A 19,246-nucleotide genomic window follows, 5' to 3' on the forward strand; every position below is an offset into this window, starting at 1 on the left:
TTTTTTATATCTTAAACAAATCTTATTTATGGTATGAGTAATCTTAAGCTATATTCGACACTTACATTTAATATCTTGGTTTGACTTCATATTCGTTTAGGTGAGAAAGTAGTCAAACATTCGAGAATTCTATAGTATCATCTATTTTGTATTATTCTACTTTATTAAAAAAGTTAACTCGGCGGAGAAATCAAAAAAGGAATGATCGATAGTTTTATTTATTATATGTTATATAATATGCTTATACGATATAATATAAGCATACATAATACACATCATTTTTTAAGAAATGCATTAATCAAAATTTACTTAATATTTAGTAAAATCTCTTACCAATAAATTATATATACCAAAGAAACTGCAAATAATATACTTAGTTGTGTAAATGATTTGAAAAACATTACTATCAATATTTAAAAATGTCTTAAATTTGGAAGTGGAAATTCTAAGTTTAATACTCCTATCTGTTTTTGGCATTTGAATTCTTGAATTAATATTTTTTTTCCTAATATATCTATGGAATAATTAATTTTGTTTACAGCAAAGATTGTCGCAGACCCTATTCTAAAACCATCTCATAATCCAACGGCCGAAATGGTTTCCCCACGCCTCAACGGACGGACGAGATCACGCCACACAGTTTTGCCCTCGTCATCATCTTCCACGCACGTATATATAAAATGAAATGAATCCGTCTCTGGTCTGCGGTCTCCTCCGTTCCATTTCGATCCTTTCGTACATATATATATAATTTTTTTTCCTGTTTGGATTTTGTTATCGAGCGGAGTGGTCTGCGTCTTCGTTGCGTCGGGATCGCGAGGGGAGAAGAAGATCGGATCGAGAATTTCTGTCGCGCGAACCCTTCGGCGTAACTGTTTGCCGTCAAGAGAAGGTTCGTTTCTCCTTAAGATGACTGGAATGGAATGAGGTCCGGAGTTTGAGTAACTGCTGTTCTTTAATTTCGTTCTGTGTATTTTTGTTAATCTGATGTGTGGTGGTTTAATTAATTAATCATTTTCTTTGTTTTGGAATTGCGATGAGGTTTGGATTCACCGTAAAGGAAGGATGATACTGATTGTTTTTCGATTTTGTTTCGTTGCTGGATCTAGAAATTGAAATCGTCACTGCTACACTAAAGTTTTGCCTCGCATTCGAAGCTGAGGCAGTTTCTGGATTACAATTTCTTTTTCTTTTTAACCGATTTCACCATGGGTAGAATTTAGTGATGTTTTGTTTTTTAGTTTAATTTCATCAATCTTTCCGAGTTTCGGAGTTCATCAATTTCCGTTGTTTCTGATCTCATCTTCTTCCTCGATTGTTTTTCCCAATTTAAATTCAATCTTCTGACTTTGTGGTATAAAATTGCAATTACTGACTTGATTTTGATGACAGCTATTGACTTTCCATGTCGGCTTCTTCGATATTCTCACTCTTTGATTGCTTCGCTTCTTCTCTTCATTCGGTGAGAGAAGCTTCGTTGAATGAATATATTATGCTTTAATAAGATTTCTCTCCCCTTTTGCATGTGCACCTTTCATATAAACTTCCCTACCAACAACTGATGGATTGATAGATCGATTAAGCCTTTCTTTCGACAAAATCTTTTATAAAATCTGAAACTATTCCATTTTTTTAGACAATCGATTAAGCTACCCTATCAATAATAATGTTGGTTTACAATTACAGGCGAGGAGGCATTGAAGAAGAAGAAGAAGAATAACATGTCTATGTCGAACTCTCCATGCGCCGCCTGCAAGTGTCTCCGGCGGAAGTGCACCCAGGACTGCGCTTTCGCTCCGTACTTCCCGCCGGACAATCCGCAGAAATTCACAAACGTGCACAAAGTGTTCGGCGCCAGCAACGTGGCGAAGCTGCTGAACGAGCTGGGCGCCGCCCAGCGGGAGGACGCCGTGAATTCGCTGGCCTACGAGGCCGAGTGCCGCCTGCGGGACCCGGTGTACGGATGCGTCGGGCTGATCTCGATTCTGCAGCAGAAGTTGAAGCAGGTGCAGCACGACCTGGACACTGCCAAGAAGGAATTGGCCACCTACATTGGCCCCGCCGCCATGCTGCCCATGCTGCAGAACCACCCCGCCGCCGCGCCTTTCAATTACGCCGCCTCGCCGTATCAGGTGGCGCCGCCGTACAATTCCCAGATGATTGTTCCGGAGCATCAGCATCAGCAGTTTCTGGAGGCGCAACAGATGCTTAGAATCCAGCAACTGCAGCAGAGTGATATGGTGAGGTTTAGCAATGGGTTTGACGACGCCGGCGCCGTCGTGACCGTGACGGCGGCGGGGTTTAATCAGATGGGCGGCGTGGAGATTCAGCACCAGCAGCAGCAGCCATCGTTGGCGCTGGGGAATTCCTACGAAGCCGCCGCCATTCCTTTCCATGTGCAGAATCATGGGCCTGTTTTACAGCAGCAGCAGCAGCAGCCGCCATTAGTGGTTCCGCAAGCTCCACAATCTCAAACGAGAGGAAAGAGCGAGGAGCCCGGGAGCATTGGTCCTTCTCCTTAGTACCTACAGCTACTGTTAATTACTTCAATATATAAATACATATATAATATTGTCGAATATTCAGAGGCCCACCTACCTTCTGAGCTTTATATATACATTCATACAAACAAATTCCCAAATCCTGATCATCCATCCTATCCAGGTAAACTTTAATTCTTGAAGTTCTTCTTCTTATTATTATTGATTTGTTTTGGGTTGGTTGGTTGATTGATTGATTACTCATTAATATTAAATGCAAAGAGATATGGGGATGGGTATGAATCTCTGTGTGACACAAATAGGGTTATACTGTCTGAAATGCATAGGAAAGCAAGATTCACACAGGTAGGGGATATGACTTGTGAGAACTATGGTCTTCTTCTTCTCCCTCCATCCCTGACAAGTCAAGTCACCATCATGTAATAATACCTTCTGCCTCCTGCACAACCACAACAACACACTTCTTTGTCCTTTACATTATATACATACATATTTATGCATATGTGTGTATATACATTGTCATCCTCCTTTCTTAATAAGTCCATCAATTTCTATATATATATATATATATATATAGCTTTCAAGAATTAGATCTTCAGAAGGGTGACAGACTTAAATATTAATTAGAGAATAAGTTTTATATTCACTGTTCTATCTGTTCTCCCTCCACCACAGCTATAGCTGGTAGATCTGTGATCACACTTAATTATTTTAATATTACACACAATCCAACAATATATTTCCCATTAGTTTAATCAGGCGTACACGTATTATTATTTAAATCTTTCTATCATGCTTATTTGCTATGACTTTCTTGCATCAAATTTAGGAAATCAAGAAAACAAGTCAAAAGCAGACTCTCTCTCTCTTTTTGTGTGCTTGTGTTTTTTTAATCTTGCAAAGTTTCATATTTTCTTATAAAAACATATCATTTTCTATTCATTAAAAAGTAAATTTAAATTATTATTCAAATAAAAGTAATACTCCAAAAAATGCACCAAAATGAATCATTATGCTTTTATTTAATTACTTAACATGCCCAATGTTACATCACATACATTCCACACAGCTGATTGATTTTTAATAATATTAAATGTCAACTTAGACATATTATATATTACGGCCTAATTGTAGCCCAATTAATATTATACAGTGTTGAATGAACTGGGGCCAATTTGAAATAGCTAGAAATAAAATCAATAACTCTAACACTTCAGGCCATATCCATATGCAACTAATATAATAGGTGTGTAAAAAAGGACTGATACAAATAATTGTAATAATATTGACTGGTTGAACTTTTAAAAACCACCCCAATAGCATTTTAATATATTGACTGGTTGACTGGTTGTAAAAAAGGAATAATATTGATTGGTTTATATTTTAATATATATTTTTCGACAGCATTTTTTTTTCTTTTTCAAAATATTGATTTAAACTCATGTCTATGTTTAATATTTTAATTTAAAGTTAATTACACAATATGAAAATAATACAACATAGAAAACTTTTTTTTTTTTTTTTATGTATATATATCTTTAATATACAGTATTTATTGCATGAATAATGTTGTTATATATTCGACTTTTACCTCGAATGGAAATAATCTTATAGCATATTCAACTATTTAGCTCGGAGAAGCATTTATTATTTTTCTTTAAGTATCTCAAATGAACATTATTTATATTCGACACTTACATTTAATATCTTGGTTTGACTTCATACTTATTTATGTGAGAAAGTAATCGAACATTCGAGAATTCTATAGTATCATCTATTTTTGTATTATTATACTCAATTAAAAATTAACTCTGAAGAGAAATCAAAGAAGAAACGATAAATAGCATATATTATATAATATTATGATATGTATAATATAAGAATACAAAACAACATTATTTTTTAAAAAATGCCTTAACCAAAATTTATATATATCAAAAAAATAAAAAATAATATGCTTAGAAACATTACTATCAATATTTAAAAATGTATGAAATTTGGAGGTGGAAAATTGAAGTTTAATATTCGTATCTGCTTTTTGCATTTGAATTCCATGAAGGTTAATTTTCAACCTCCTATAGGTTTGAAGCAGCGTTATTAATTCTTTTAAATTCCATTCAATATTTTGAAGGGTTAAGGAAAGAGTTCTTAGAACCTTTTGGATAATAGTAGAATTATATGAATTTTTAGTTATTTAAATCATTTATAAATATTACTTCCTCCGTCCTACGTTGGATATCTGGGTCACTGTAGACATGAGAATTTAGAATAGTAAAAATAGTTATCCTATAATATAAGTAATTATAAATTAAGATTTAAGATAACTAATTAGTTTAATTAAAATTTAAAATGAGATTAAAGTATGTAATTATTTTTTAAAAAAAGAAAAATGACATGAGATATATGACGAACAAATTTAAAAATATTGTGTAGAAGTTTATAGGATACTAGAGTATATATAATCTAGATTATTGATCTAGACCATTATATCAAATATTCTATCTTCACCGTCCATTTTGGATTTGACTTATACACAAAGAGGTAGTCTCTTTATTTGTAAATTATTCAATAAGAATCGATCAATATTAATCTCCTTACATTTTTTTTTTCTTTTTCGATAGCAAAGTTTTGGGAAAAATATTTTGACTTAGTTTCGTGACAACGTGAGATTATGATTTTGTTTACCCAATCTATTTTTAAGAGACAAGATTCCTTATAAATATTGCTTTATCTGTCGTCCAATTGTGTGTTCATTTGACCACACGTATTTAAAAAATATATATAAAAATAGAAATTTTACTTTTTTGAATAAAGAAAAATTAGAAAAAGTGATATTTTTTTACTAAAAGAAAAAACGAGAATAAATTTGAATGATAAAAATAAAAAAAAAGAAAAGAATAGATATGAACGAATAAGGAAATATAAAAATATTATGATACTGCTTAAGTGCTATAAAATAGTACTCCCTCCGTCCCACAAGTAAATATTCATTTGCTTTTTGTAGGTAATTTTAGAAATATTAGTATTATATTGAGATATAATATGAATAAAATAGAAATTACTAAAATAATCTTATTAGTACGTGTGATATAAATGTAATGACATTTGTGTAATTTATTGTAAGTTGTAAAGGTATTTGTAATGTTAGGTAGATAGTATAGTTACTAAAAATAGAAATTGATACTTTGTTATCGGACGGACTAAAATGGAAAAATGGATACTTTGTTATGGGACGGATGAAGTAATATTTATTTTTTCCACGTAAGTCTCATTTTCATTTTTAATAACCAACCACATTTTTTACAAAATTATTCATATTTTTTTATAATAATTAAAAAAAATTGGAGCATTTTAGTCTTTTATAAATATTTTTACACCAACTATCAATATAATTATTAATTCTCGTGTTGATCTCAAATGTCTCTATTGTTTTGAGACGAAGGGAATATATATTATATTCACCCAGAAATCAACAATTCAATCCAAAGTATTACTTCCTCGTCCCATATACAAATAATGATTATTCAGTAAAAATAATTATAAATTAAGATTAAAATAATTAAATGGTTTAAGATTATACACTTTATTACCTTTTAAATTTTATAATTTTATACGCTTTATTACATTTTAAATTTTATAATTTTTTTAATGTAATAAAATGTATAATCCTAATTCAAAAAAAAACAGGATGAACAAATTATGTGATAGAAAATAAAAAATGAAAATAAATTATGTGAGACAAATGAGTAATTTCTATATTACTAACTCAATTTCTTATGCATAATATAAATTCATAAAAAAATACAAAATATTGGAACTGCTAATTAATTTTGCTTTGGTAATTGAAAACGACATAAAGGACAATAATGGCTCGTCCTGAGCCATTGTTTGATGCAATCTCCATGAAAAACATGCCCACACGGCATCGCCACGCCTTCCCATTCTCCCCGCAACTCTTCCAAGCAAACAGTGCAGCTCTCTTCAGAATCCATCGGCATCGCTACACGTGTCAACATCTCTATGGACGACTCCTTTGCCGGGACCATGCCGGCGCCCCCTGCCGCAACCTCCATCGACGGCGGCGGCATACGCTCATCGTAAATAATGTGGTGGTGCTCTATGGTAACAGGACAACAAATCTCGATCGCATTCCATTTTGAATCATTTTCCAAAGAGTCGATAGCTTTGTATGCTTTTCCCAATGCAAACTGAACCACCGACCTGCGGTCGTCGTCGTGGAAGAGCCAAAGACGGAGATTGTCGTCGATGAATTTCGAGGATTCTTCCTCGTCGTTGAATAATTGATCCTTTTGGATTTTGATGGAGGTATGCATTTCGCATCGATTAAACGCCTGTGGATTGGCTGAGTACCTTCGCCAAATCTCTTCTTTTATCTGGAAGTTGAACATGAACTCAAAGGTTACAGGAAACCCTGATTCTTCAGTGATAGTGTATGAGAAATTGTCGGCAGGGTTATTGTCGGAGACGTAATAGTCGTATGAACAATCATAATCTTCCGCGCTAAAGACTGTTACTGTGGGGCGTAAAGTCGGATGTATGCATTGATGAAGTTCAGCCATTTGGTTATTGTTGGAGTTCAGAGAATTTTGATTTCTGAGAGGAGAAAGACGACTGCTGGAGAATGAAGGAATTGGATTTGAAGTTTCTATGCTTATGGAACGACGGGAAAAAGAAATCAATAAAAGGAAACAAGAATATCACTTACGATTACTTTTTTCATTACCTTTTTAAGTCTTTATTATAATAAAATGTATTATTTTTGTTAGGAAATAAAATTAATATCAATTTATTATTTTTATCAAAAACTGGTTACTTTCTAAAAATAATAAATAAATAATTGTTTAATTAATTATAACTTAAAATTTTAAATTTTAAAATTTTAAATTATCAATATTTATCTGTACAATACAAATTCAAATTTATTTTAAAAGATCACAACTTACCGCTTTTTTTTAATAATTTTTTTATATATCCAATTTTAACATTTAATTTTTCTAAAAAAATTTTATATTTACTCTTTTTTTTCAACTAATTCTTTAACAAAATTATCAAAAAAAAAATTATTCGGGCAATATATTAATCCTAGTCTATTTCAATCATTCAGATTTTTAAATGCCATTAATTTTATAAATTTGAATAATTTTAATATTTCATAATATAAAAATTTATATAATATTATTATAATTTATATAAATTAATATCTTAAAAATAAAATAGTACAATATTACGTAATATATATTATTTATATATTATTAGATAATAAAAAATTATAAAAATAAATCATTACGATGAATTTTATAAAATTGTAAAGATAATAGGTAAAAATAATGATATTATAATGGATGTTGAAAAAAATAATTTAAATAATAATATATATGATTGGAAGGAGAGATACAAAAAAAATAATATAGTAGAGACACTCACCTTAACAAATGCTCTTACGCTCTTGTGATATAAGAAAAGATTCGAAAAGGTTCGCTCTTTTTAAGCAGTAGCTCAATATGAATGAGCTAAACACACCCTACAATATATATATATATATATAAATATAATATAATCTAATATCTATATATCCAATCTAAACTAATCTAAATTAGTTATGTACTATCTTCGTCCCTTAACAATATATCCATTTTTTTATTTTGATTTATTTCATAACAAAATATCTTTTTCTTTTTTTTTTGTAATTGTACTATCTATTTAATATTACGAATATCCTTCTAATTTACAACATATTACACAAATATTATTATCTTTATATTATACTCCCTACTTCCGCTTACAAAGTTTACATGTTTCTATTTTGGGACGTCCAATTATAAAGTTTACATTTCATTAAATATCCTATTTTTTTCTACAAATACCTTTACTTTACATCACATCGTTACTTTTACAAAAAAAAAGTAATGGCAAAAATGTCATTACACTACCTTTAACTACTCACTGTAATTAAAATACTATTATTTTTTAAATACCGCGCCAAAAGTAAATGTAATCTTTGTAAATGGACGAAGGGAGTACAATACTAGAGTTAATTTAATTTTTTTACTTTTATTTTTACTTTATCCTAATATAATACTAATATTTCTAAAACTCCAGCTAAAACGTAAATGAATATATTGATACGTGAATAGTGTTACTTTTGGTGACTTTGTCTTCTTTTTTATTATTTTATTTTTATAGGGTGGGTCCCACTGCAATAATTATATAAATAAATTTCATTTAAATTTTTTAATAGTTAAACTCTTATCAACTGCTTGATTCACAGATTTGTTTTTGGAATTAAGATTTCAAATTTTATATGTACGAGATTTATTATATTTAGAATTTCAACTTTTTTTGTTTGATTGGTAAAATGATATGGTATTTATATTTTTTACATCAGGTTTGTTTTTTTATTTTTCATTTTTATTTTTTTATGTGTGAGTCTAACTTTTATTTTAAATTTTTTTTATAAGATACAAACTGCAGTAGAACCTAATAGTAAAAATTAACAAAACTACTCCAACCGAACACACGCCCTAGATGGATAAATCTTCAGCTTAGTCGAATGAGAGACAGAGCGAGATGATTTTCATAAACCTCCAAGTTCGCCACTTTCTTCGAACAAACTGGAGAGTAATCAAACGACTGCAAATCATAAAATAATTTTATTTTTTAAATAAAAAATAAAAATCAAAAGTATTGGAATCCATCCGTCGATAATCCATCCATCTATTCTCTATCAATCGAATCATTACTCCAATCTAAATCCATGCAGTTGCGGATTTACTTTACCCTTTCAAATCTCTCCACGAAATTAAGGAAGGATTTGTAAGATCAACGATCGAAAAAGAACTCTGCCATGGATTCCAATACCTTTGCGAAGCTATTTTCTGAATTTCTTACGGACATGTCCAAGATTCAGGACTGTTCGACGAAAGTGGCCACCATGGCTGGTTTTGCCCATTGTTTGGAAGAAGAACTCCAAAAAGTCACCCTTTTCCAGGGTGCCCTCCCTTTTACCACCATCGTCATTGATCAGGGTCGATTAAATTTCTCAATATGTATATATATATATAATTTTGTGTTTGTTTGCAGAAATTTTGATTTTCGAATGATTTAGCGAGGGTTTAATTAACGTGGATGAATTAGGGTTTCCATTTCTGCAGTGGCGAAGTTTTTGAAAGGGGGAAAGGGAAATGAAATCGAATTGCCGGCGGCGGTGGAGGAATTACTCCCGCGGCGGAGCAGCGACGGCGATACACTTGGAAAGAGAAAATTGTCGTCGGAGGATGACGAGGGTGCGAAGACCTCTCCCATTTTGTTCGATATTGATCTCAGTGCCAAAAAACCCAACGACACTTTCTATTCCTTAAATCCTGTAAGAATCTGAATCCTGAATTCTTTCTCATTAACGTTTCTTCGATCCCTTTCTTTTTTTAAAAAAATCATTTGTCTAACAACTAGTCGTCGATCGCTGTTTTAATTTCAAGAACACGATCGGGGCATTTTGTCCATTCAAGAAGGATGAATCGGAGACTGACAGGGACGCGCCGCCGGTGGTGCAGACGGAGCTTCTGGATTTGAATTCGGCGCCGCCTCCTTCGCCGCCGGAGCCCGTCTGCAAGGGAAAGCATAAGCTTGTCTGGACGGCATCGTTGCACCAGAAATTCGTCGAAGTCGTCGAATCCCTGGGAGGGCCACAACGTACGTATACAAATTTGCATAAATACTACGTCTAAATGCTTGGAAAAATTAAAGTTTATGAATTTAATTTTTTCAGAGTGATTTTGTTGTTGAAATTCAATTTTGCAGACGCCACGGCGACGCAGATAAATGAACATATGAAAACTGAAGGCCTCACCACATCTCAAATCGCAAGCCATTTGCAGGTAAAGGAGACAACCTAATTTGTGTATTATGCTAATTGAAACATTAATTTACCCTAATTTCATATTTTATGTGTTGTATGTACATTTCTCTTACGCTAAAATCAATCGTAATACATTGTGCATGTGCTGTGGACTTATTGATTTATATTTGAGGTGTTGTTAGTACTATATGTGCAATCCTTTATTTATTTTTATTAAACTTGGATGATGAATCCATGTCCTAATTTCAGAAATACAGGCACTTACATCGTAATATTACGACAGGGGATCATCAAGAAGATATGGTAGACCTTTCGAACCGAAGCCCTTCATTGGACCATTATCTTTGCGAGGGCCTTAAAGGTGGAAAGTTCACCGGAGGAGAAAGCCTGGAAGAAGAAGACGATGACAACGAGTAGTCGAAATTCAAATTTTCCATTAAGTCGAGTCATTTCTATAGGTAGAATCTTTGGAAAATGGATGCCAGGGAAGATAAGTGTTGGAAAATTTAAATAGAGAGATTTGAAGAAAATATTTTTGTGGGAGGAATTGTGTGATTAGTGATGAGCTAGTAATGTAGAAACTAGAAAGATTTTGTACTAGTTTGAGGCTTTTGTTCATATGGAGGAAATTAAAGTTGGACCTGAATCTGAACAAAATTCATGCAATTAGAAACTTGGGAATTTGCTCAAGTTATGGAGCCACACCTCATTCTTATGTTATTGATTTATTTATTATTATTTTTTTAAGTGTTTTATTAAGAAAAGATTATTACTTTGGATTGTATATGTTAAAGTGGATTGAAACATCCATCCAATTCACAAATTCACCGAACAACTTGAGATTCTAATATATCAAATCAATCATGGCCCAATAAAAAGAAATAAATACATAAATAAATATTGAATAAGTCCATAGTCCAATTCAATTTGAGTTGGATTGGATTGAATGCCCAATAACAATTAATTAAACAAAAAGTAAAATTATATTAGCATAACATTTCATTTGGCATGTTGAAATATTAATAAATGGTCTATACAAATAATTGCACCGTGAAATGAATTGTTAATGCATCTCTATAGTTGGTCGCGTCTCTACCACAAAATATCTGAACTCCGGCCTTAAAGAATCCTTGTAAATGAATTCTCAATATCCAATTTCGACATTTTCTCACCTGATAATTTATTTTGGGAAAAAAGAAATAATAATTACAAGTAATTTTTATGGCCAAAACGAGAGAAACTTTTACACAATAAATTTAAACACTTTAGCATTATTGAAATATTTTTTCTCTTATAAAATATTACGAATTAACATTTTATTGTTCAATAAGATAATTCTCGTAGCGCTATATATATATATATATTTAGCGACTACTTAAAATAATTGATCCAAAATATTATATTTCGATACCAAACCTAAAATATCAAGGAATTTGATGAGATACAAGATCTTCTCATCATGACAACAATGATATGTTAAATTTTTCTAAATGAAAACATGTATATATTATCATATATGATAATAGTCCTCAAACTGAAGCTACAAAAGTATGGATACACTTCCATGACAACATAACAAGCCGAGAAATATCCGGTCTAACCTTAGGAACTGATTGAAATAACGAAAAACCAAAATAAAATTTGCCTCGCAATAATCTGTATGTCACTCAATTATTCGCAAATCTCACCATGTTTCTTTCATGTATATATTTGTAATATTCAAAACCATGGATCAATTTAACTTTCTACCCGATCTAGCTGTGGTTTCAGACTTCTCCTCCTCCTCCTCTTCCTCCATGCTTGCCGATCCTCCTTTAGCTGATCCCCCGCCATGCAAATGGTCTTGTGGCGAAGCCGAGCTTCCAGCTGTGCGCTTCGACGGATCTCCCTGATGATCATTTGTTGGCCATGAGAGGTCATTATTTGGTTGCGCAGCTAGTGGATGATTAGGAAGCCTTTTGATGTGCATACGGTATTTCTGAAATTAGGAAATAGATCGATCATTGAAATTTGGTACAAATATTTGTATCTTGATATCATTATTTGTTTATTTACCTGCAAATGGCTCTTGACTTCGTCATTTGTGAGATCTTTCACTTTCATCCGTTCTCTTATTTGCTTCGGGGTTGCGTCTGCAAAATGCACATATGGAGATAGCCATAGATGTTGAAATTCAATCACAATTTCACTCAAAAATTAGTTTTTGTAATTTATTTCTCGAATATATATATATTTTTTCGTAAAATATGATACCTGTTAAAGGTATTTTAATACAAAATTTAAGTCAAATCTTCCTTTGATATTCAAGAAAACACATGCTTCCCAAAAACAACAATGTTCCCAAATTAGAAAGCTTTCTTCCTTTGATATTCAATCTTTCAACCCATTTTTTTAGTCAAATGTTTCTTGAAAAGCATTGAAATGTGCTTTTTGCCATTTTCCAGATTGTAAGAAATTATGAAAGACATCGATCGATGGATAGAAAAGCATACCCTGTGGCCCTCCCAGCAGCTGCAATGCATCCACAAACTTAGTGTGCAGCTCCGGCGTCCAGCAGCGGCGCTGCTTCTTCTGGGCGGCATTGGGAAGCGGCGGCGGCGCCGGAGGCCTGACTGTATTCAAATCCAGGGGCTCCACCTGAGCCGCCGGCATCGACAGCGACAGAACCTCCTCCGGCAGCACCACGTCCCTGTCCCTGTCCCTGTCACGCTTCTTTGTCGGAAGAGATGGAGATGGAGATGGAGATGCTTTGTGAAATGGCAGAAATGCCCCTCCAATGTTCTTGAAATTAAAACCACCGCTGCCTCCCTCTTCTTCTTCGTGCCTCTGCAAAAATCCCCACAGAGATCGTCGAAACTTAACAGAAATGACAAAGAAATTTAAAAGGACAGAAAAATTTAATTAGAAACTGACTGGTTTTAGCGACAAAACAGAGTCTTGACTCTTTGGAATGCTGAGATGATTTTCATAGTGAATGGGAGTGCTCCATAGCTGAACAGAACTCATCCAATTCTTCCTATCGGTCGTAATTTCATTCGACCATTTCCCCCTCCCATCGCCGCCGCCGCCGCCGCCGCCGCCGCTCTTCAGCGGGATGAATTCCTCCGTCACTGGCGGCCGGCGGATTTCCTTCCCCTTCCACTTCAACATCTCCTTCCTTAGAAACTCCATCGCTGCAGAAAAATTAAGCCCCAAAACACACCCAGATCAAATTAATTAATTAAATCAATCAGAAACTTAAATGGATCAAAAATCAAAATTTAAACCGACCCTCTTGCAGGAGGATCACCGATAAAGGGAGCTGATGCTCAAAGGCTTCGACTTTCTTCCTTTCCTCCTCCAAAGACTGCACATAAAAGTCGAGCTTCGCCACTTTCGCAGAACAATCATGGATCATCGACACTTCCGTCAGGATATCAGAAAATGGCTTAGGCAAAAGATTCGAACCCATTTCCGAATTTCTCAGCTTCCCACCCTCCGATTATCAAATGGCAAAGAAAAAGATACCCTTTCTGCAAGTTTTTCGATTTCCTTGCATCGCCCAGGAGAAAAAATGCATGGAAGAGTGGGAACGGGATCCCGTTTATATAGGCCTGAAGTGGAGTGTACAGAGGAGAAGGGTAAAATGGGAAATGCAATAAATTTCTGAGAAACCTGTGATTCTTTTTTTTCTCAGATGGAGTGAGTTAGTAAAGACGATTCTTTCACACTCGTTTCGTCGCATATTGTGGTGTGAAAAAACACACTTTTTTTCAATTATTTTTATTTTTATTACAGGGGTAAATTCACAGGTAAGTCAGATTTGATGGGTAATTAGTGGGGTGGGAATCTCCTTGTCAAATGCAGAAATGTTGGGGGTGCTTTTGAAAATTTTCTTTAATCCAAGGGGCTGCTTTTGGGTTACCCAGTTTTACAAGAATTTCCAAAAGGGGTCTGTGGTGAGGGTAAAGTTGTCTTTTTGGGTAAAAAGTGTCCCTTTTTGATAAGAATGAAATTCTGGCTTTTGGGATTTTTGCCCATAGATTTCTTGAAAATAATAATAATAATAGAATTAGTGAAACCTTGTGTGGGATTAAAGTGATCAGATTCTTTGTAATATTGTGGACCAATTTCAACAATTGCTTTAAATGAAATCAGTTTCGTATTGATGATGACTCATTTAGAGGGAAAAAAAAGTTAATTAGGGATTACCCTTTTTTATTTTTTGCATATCCATTTTCTTTTTATTATATGGGATATAATGACATTCAATTCTTGAGGGATTTCGACCTCTTCATTGTCATTGATGATTTCATGATTCGGTGGATATGTTGTGAATTTATTATTTTTGTTTGTCAAAGTCACACTGGTGTAATAAATGTATGGATACAATGGAAAGAAATTTTGGATTTTCAAATTTAATCTTGCAACCTTTTGAATTTGCAATTAGAGAATCATGTCAAGAATGAGTGAATTTGTTGTTACTTTCCAAACAACAAAGGCATTGTGAATCAAGAATTCTTTGTATATGTATAGGCAATTTGATTCAATTCTAGTTGCCTTGTGGAGTGATTTTTATGTACAAAATATGCTCTATGCAATACACGATATCCCTTCCAATATTACGATAAACGGTTGTATTTTTTGAAATTTTGCTTACGATAAATTGTATATAATTTTTCATTATTAATATTAGATTATTAGGTTGAGGTATTCGAATTTGAATTATTGTAATTTACTCTATACCGGTTTGAATTATATTTTCAGTATACAACTGTTAAAGTAAATAAATGTGGATTACTTGTATCATAAATGAGTCAGTACGATTCAACAACTATCTACCTATCGGTGCGTAACTGTTACGCAAAATATTTGAATTATAAAATAACAAAAAATTGTTTTTTTATTTGTTCAAAACGGAAAAGTCAGAAATATTATTTTTTGTATCATGATTTGAATATCTTCTTTTTTGTTTAGAAGGAAAAGACATTAATTTTGTGATATTGTCAGATATAAAAATAAAGGACAATATTATGTAAATGCTAAATACTATTGGAATATTTAACTTTTTTTTTTTTGAAATTTTTTGTCAATAATTTTACTATGCATCTTATTGTTTCCAATAAAAACATATATATATATATATATATACACATATATAATTTTATGCAAAAATATCACATTTCACCTACAAGATGGCAAATATCGAAACTTTTATAAATTATATACATTTTGGTTGATTTGTTATTCTTCTTAAAAATTGATTGTAATTATTTTTAACTATCCAATTAAGCTCTTATATACATTTTATTTTCAATCAAATTAAGATGTTAATATGTAATAATTAAAATGAATAAATTGTTGATAATAAGTTATCATACTTTAATGACTTTAATGAATAAAATTACGAAGTATTTTAGAACATTTGCAATTTACTAATAGAATATTTTGAGGGGGAAAAAAAAAGAAGGGTAATATAAAATATTCTTTCAATGTTATGGTACAAAAATATTCTTCGTAGATGCTATTATGAAAAATTCGATCCTTCATGATTTATTGATGAACCCTCTCTTGTCACGCAAAGAATCCATTAAATTTTATAAGCCTATTTAACCAAAAATAATTCTATGTTGAGTTATTAAATTAACAGACATTACATCATGGATTTGCCTTTCTTAAATTAATGATGATTATAAAATTAAACACATTTTAGATAATTGGATGGAGACACCCTTAAATTGAATTAATGTTTTCAAGAAAAAATTTTTCTTGTTCCCAAAAAGGGGGCATGAGGAATGCCTACAATGTTAGTGTACGAATGCATGCATGTACGTACGTTGTGTGTGATATTGGAAAATATGAAAGAAATAATTGCAAAATTATATACTTTCTTTTGACAATAATTGATTTTGTTTCATAAAATAAAATAATTCCATTGTGGAATATCACAATCAACCCTAATATTTCTAGCAACAAACAAAAATTCCACAACAAAGTAACTCAAACGCTTTCACCGTTGATATAGTAAATGTTTTGGACAGTTACAAGGTTTCAGACAGAATTGACCTGGAAAGTGTAAATCCCACTCAATATTTCACCTGCTAAAGTATTTTATTTTTTTCAAAAATAAAAATAAAAATAAAATACCCTGAAGAAGAAACCATAACAAAATGAAGCCACATGAAATAATGGTGGTCACAATGGATTCTTTTTTTTTTTTTTTTTTCCATTGATGAAATTTAGGCTCAAACTACAATAAAGCAGCAGGTGAAATATTCTTCCTAGACATGGAACAAAGCTGTACAACATAAATAAATACTTGTAGTTTGTTTCAGTGCAGAAAGTCACATTTCAGACCTCTGTGGTGGCAAATTGTGTCTGTAGCAGTACATGATTCTGCCATTCTCAGAAATGGATGGCTGCCAATGATTCTTCTTTTTGGTATACACCAATGGCTGGATTACTGCAAGACAGTGTTAATCTTTTTCATGGCTTTCAGCAGTCAGTGTTATCATTTTGGTATATTTACTTGGAATCCCATTTTAACATGATCTTATAAATGTCTCCCTTCTGGGGAAGAAATAATCTCAGAGAAGTTGATATGGTTTAGAACAATGAGACTAAGAAGCCAAGATTGGTTCTTTCTCACCTTTCTTGTTGCAGTTGAAGATATAATTCCAAGGGCTGGAAATCCTGCAGAATATATCGATCAGATCTGATTTGTGACAAACAGGTTATGTGCATAAGCCCACTAAAGGGAATTATCAGAATTCATCATATATTCGAGATCGAGATGGATTGTTTTTGCACCTCACGATTTTTTAAAAATGGATAGGAATCAGAAGCAGCAGCAGCATCTATCCTGAATTAGTCATCCAATCTAATGAAAAAGAGCATATAAGTTGAGCAAAATAAAGATGGATCATCAGAATATAATAATTTTCTGAGAATAAGCCACGACCAACGGTAAATAAAATTCTGTAGGTCTTTTCCAGCTGACTGACCTAAGAAGGGATGATGATTGTGATGATGAAGATGATTCATGATCCACTAGAATGAAGACAACCAAGTTGGGAAACTAGGAAAAATTATAATGAATAAAAAAAAAAAAACAAAAAAAACAGGGTATTCAATTCAAGATTCCTAAAACATGTTATTCAAACGCTATCAGTTCGCCACACAAAATTATGAAATGAATAATTATAATAATGATAAAGGTACCTAGTCGACGTACGTGATCCTAATTGAGGGGATCCATGGATTTGATTCCCTTGTGTGCCTCGTCTTATTTGGGAAAGTAACGTGTTTTCCACTAGGCATCTATCTGCTTCTTGACAATTTCAGATAATCAAGGGCCATGAATTGTGGTGTTCTAATTATTAAGGTAAATTTGTGTGCAGACAAACTGTTCGATGCTCGATCGACTTACATACCAGATTAGGCAGCCTTTGAGTAGCTCTCGATTGCAGGGCATGAGCCTTTTTTCACGCCAGCCCTATCATAATAATATGAGAGAGGTAGATATGATCCAAGTACCTTCAATCAATTTATGACCAAGATTTGCAGTGGGTTGTAGCTTCGCACCTGTAAATACATGGAGAAAAATAACATTCTAGTGAAGAAAGGAATGAACAGTGAAGTAGAAACATAGAACATAAAATTAGTCCAAAAAAAAACAAGGAAGAAATGCACTCTGATCTTTAGGCAACATAATTGCCTGCAAGTCTGCATCACATCATCATCATCTTGAAACGAAACCTCAAGTTAACGAAGTAGGAAAGTTCCAATTTGTAGATTTTCCAATAAATGATCGATGTGTGGTTCAGAAATCAAAACTAGCTAATCGTGTGGAAACCTTTTTATCTCACAGAATAAGTCTCAAATTGCAGAAAAATAAGATTCGAGCAAAGGCAATAGCCTCATCAGCCTATTCATCGACCGAGTAAGACGAGAGGCGTCATAAGAAGAATGATTTTCACCTCATAGTTCTGTTGCTTTTTCCTGGTTGCTCTTCTGGTGCAGTATTGACTGGAGATTGATTTGATTCAAAAAGACATTTCAGCAACGAAAACACACTTTCAATTAAATAAGCCAAACGCAAACTCATCTATCGTCCAAACAGCAAATGCATTACAGCGATATCGATCCAACAACGCTCTTACAGGAAATGCAACCAAAATTTGATTGCAGCCAAAATTGAAAGAACGCAGTCAGTAATTGGAAAGCAATTTCTAATCCTGCAATTTGAGCTCAAATTCGCCTCTGTATTCCGGAATGATCGCTCCACCCATGCCGATTCCACGCGACCGACGCAAAGCAACATAGGATTCTCTTGAATCTGGAGAGTTCCTGCGATCATCATCTCAATATCAAATCTTAATCGTCGATGAAAGTAGGCCCCGCCAACCTTATCTGCTGCTGAAATCCCACAAAGCTCGCATTTTTAAAAAAATAAATATTTAAATAAAATTCCGTACCCTCCGCACAAAGGATCTTAGGGCTGCCGTCAACCGATCATCATTGCAATGGTCCCGTAGCCGTTGGATAGTATCCGTAATCCAAACACCATTTCTTCCCAAATAAATTAATGAAAACTTTAATTATTTATTAATTCAACAATATTAATGGGTTTGTATAAATAAGGGTTTTTGGAAATTTTTAAAAATTTAAAAATATAAAAAAAATTAGTATTTAATTTAATATTTTATTAAAAAATTATATTTAATATAATATTTTTTGAAAAATAAATAGCGGGTAAAGAGAGCCTATAACTACTCCAATATGATACACCTATATAAAAATAATAACAATAGCAATAATGCAACAAAGTTCAGTCACCTAAAAATTAATTGGTAGAATTCTCAGTATTGACGAAGGTTATCCAAAACAG

At 32.8% G+C, this 19,246-nt stretch overlaps 4 protein-coding genes and 1 long non-coding RNA gene across 17 annotated transcripts; 2 read left to right on the plus strand and 3 right to left on the minus strand.

Annotated features, from left to right (window-relative positions):
- Positions 1 to 712: 712 nt before the first annotated feature.
- LOC127242061 (LOB domain-containing protein 36-like) lies at positions 713 to 2,683 on the plus strand. Of its 4 annotated transcripts, none has more exons than XM_051261395.1 (3): positions 769 to 892; positions 1,393 to 1,462; positions 1,687 to 2,683. In XM_051261395.1, the coding sequence occupies exon 3, from the start codon at positions 1,722 to 1,724 to the stop codon at positions 2,520 to 2,522; it is 801 nt and encodes a 266-aa protein (XP_051117352.1). In that variant the 5' UTR covers positions 769 to 892; positions 1,393 to 1,462; positions 1,687 to 1,721; the 3' UTR covers positions 2,523 to 2,683. The 4 variants fall into 4 exon arrangements, with proteins under 4 accessions (XP_051117372.1, XP_051117352.1, XP_051117359.1 ...); XM_051261402.1 differs by having other exon boundaries at positions 806 to 928; XM_051261415.1 differs by lacking the exon at positions 1,393 to 1,462 and having other exon boundaries at positions 713 to 892.
- A 3,642-nt stretch (positions 2,684 to 6,325) lies between these two features.
- Positions 6,326 to 7,183, minus strand: LOC127242202 (uncharacterized). The gene has a single exon (XM_051261658.1). The coding sequence runs from the start codon at positions 7,079 to 7,081 to the stop codon at positions 6,326 to 6,328; it is 756 nt and encodes a 251-aa protein (XP_051117615.1). The 5' UTR covers positions 7,082 to 7,183.
- A 2,183-nt stretch (positions 7,184 to 9,366) lies between these two features.
- LOC127242209 (transcription factor HHO5-like) lies at positions 9,367 to 10,794 on the plus strand. Its single transcript, XM_051261669.1, has 5 exons — positions 9,367 to 9,568; positions 9,674 to 9,885; positions 9,998 to 10,211; positions 10,320 to 10,396; positions 10,627 to 10,794. Exons 1-5 carry the CDS (start codon positions 9,367 to 9,369, stop codon positions 10,792 to 10,794), a joined length of 873 nt encoding a protein of 290 aa, XP_051117626.1.
- A 1,065-nt stretch (positions 10,795 to 11,859) lies between these two features.
- LOC127244564 (transcription factor HHO5-like) lies at positions 11,860 to 13,953 on the minus strand. Its single transcript, XM_051265141.1, has 5 exons — positions 13,648 to 13,953; positions 13,291 to 13,550; positions 12,870 to 13,203; positions 12,433 to 12,509; positions 11,860 to 12,355 (listed from the first exon to the last, which is right to left on the minus strand). The coding sequence occupies exons 1-5, from the start codon at positions 13,826 to 13,828 to the stop codon at positions 12,110 to 12,112; spliced, it is 1,098 nt and encodes a 365-aa protein (XP_051121098.1). The 5' UTR covers positions 13,829 to 13,953; the 3' UTR covers positions 11,860 to 12,109.
- A 2,399-nt stretch (positions 13,954 to 16,352) lies between these two features.
- LOC127244567 (uncharacterized) lies at positions 16,353 to 18,848 on the minus strand. Of its 10 annotated transcripts, none has more exons than XR_007837245.1 (7): positions 18,336 to 18,751; positions 17,790 to 17,940; positions 17,591 to 17,680; positions 17,361 to 17,434; positions 17,167 to 17,236; positions 17,006 to 17,049; positions 16,353 to 16,819 (listed from the first exon to the last, which is right to left on the minus strand). It is a non-coding gene; the product is annotated as an uncharacterized LOC127244567 (long non-coding RNA). The 10 variants fall into 10 exon arrangements; XR_007837240.1 differs by having other exon boundaries at positions 17,578 to 17,680; positions 18,336 to 18,750; XR_007837237.1 differs by adding an exon at positions 18,834 to 18,848 and having other exon boundaries at positions 17,167 to 17,680; positions 18,336 to 18,705.
- Between the last annotated feature and the right edge of the window lie 398 nt (positions 18,849 to 19,246).

This window comes from Andrographis paniculata, unplaced genomic scaffold, assembly GCF_009805555.1.
Source record: "Andrographis paniculata isolate CXL003 unplaced genomic scaffold, ASM980555v1 Contig19END, whole genome shotgun sequence".
NCBI classification, from domain to species: Eukaryota; Viridiplantae; Streptophyta; class Magnoliopsida; order Lamiales; family Acanthaceae; genus Andrographis; species Andrographis paniculata.

What these genes read in the sequence shown, in the direction of transcription:
- LOC127242202 (XM_051261658.1), bottom strand. Translation starts at nt 7,081, where the DNA reads ATGGCTGAACTTCATCAATGCATACATCCGACTTTACGCCCCACAGTA.
- LOC127244564 (XM_051265141.1), bottom strand. Translation starts at nt 13,828, where the DNA reads ATGGGTTCGAATCTTTTGCCTAAGCCATTTTCTGATATCCTGACGGAA. An exon ending in CTGTTTTGTCGCTAAAACCA is followed by an intron (nt 13,204 to 13,290) that starts GTCAGTTTCTAA and finishes GGATTTTTGCAG; the next exon opens with AGGCACGAAGAAGAAGAGGG. An exon ending in GCTGCTGGGAGGGCCACAGG is followed by an intron (nt 12,510 to 12,869) that starts GTATGCTTTTCT and finishes TGCATTTTGCAG; the next exon opens with ACGCAACCCCGAAGCAAATA.
- LOC127242209 (XM_051261669.1), top strand. Translation starts at nt 9,367, where the DNA reads ATGGATTCCAATACCTTTGCGAAGCTATTTTCTGAATTTCTTACGGAC. An exon ending in CTTTCTATTCCTTAAATCCT is followed by an intron (nt 9,886 to 9,997) that starts GTAAGAATCTGA and finishes TTTAATTTCAAG; the next exon opens with AACACGATCGGGGCATTTTG. An exon ending in ATCCCTGGGAGGGCCACAAC is followed by an intron (nt 10,212 to 10,319) that starts GTACGTATACAA and finishes TCAATTTTGCAG; the next exon opens with ACGCCACGGCGACGCAGATA.
- LOC127242061 (XM_051261415.1), top strand. Translation starts at nt 1,722, where the DNA reads ATGTCTATGTCGAACTCTCCATGCGCCGCCTGCAAGTGTCTCCGGCGG.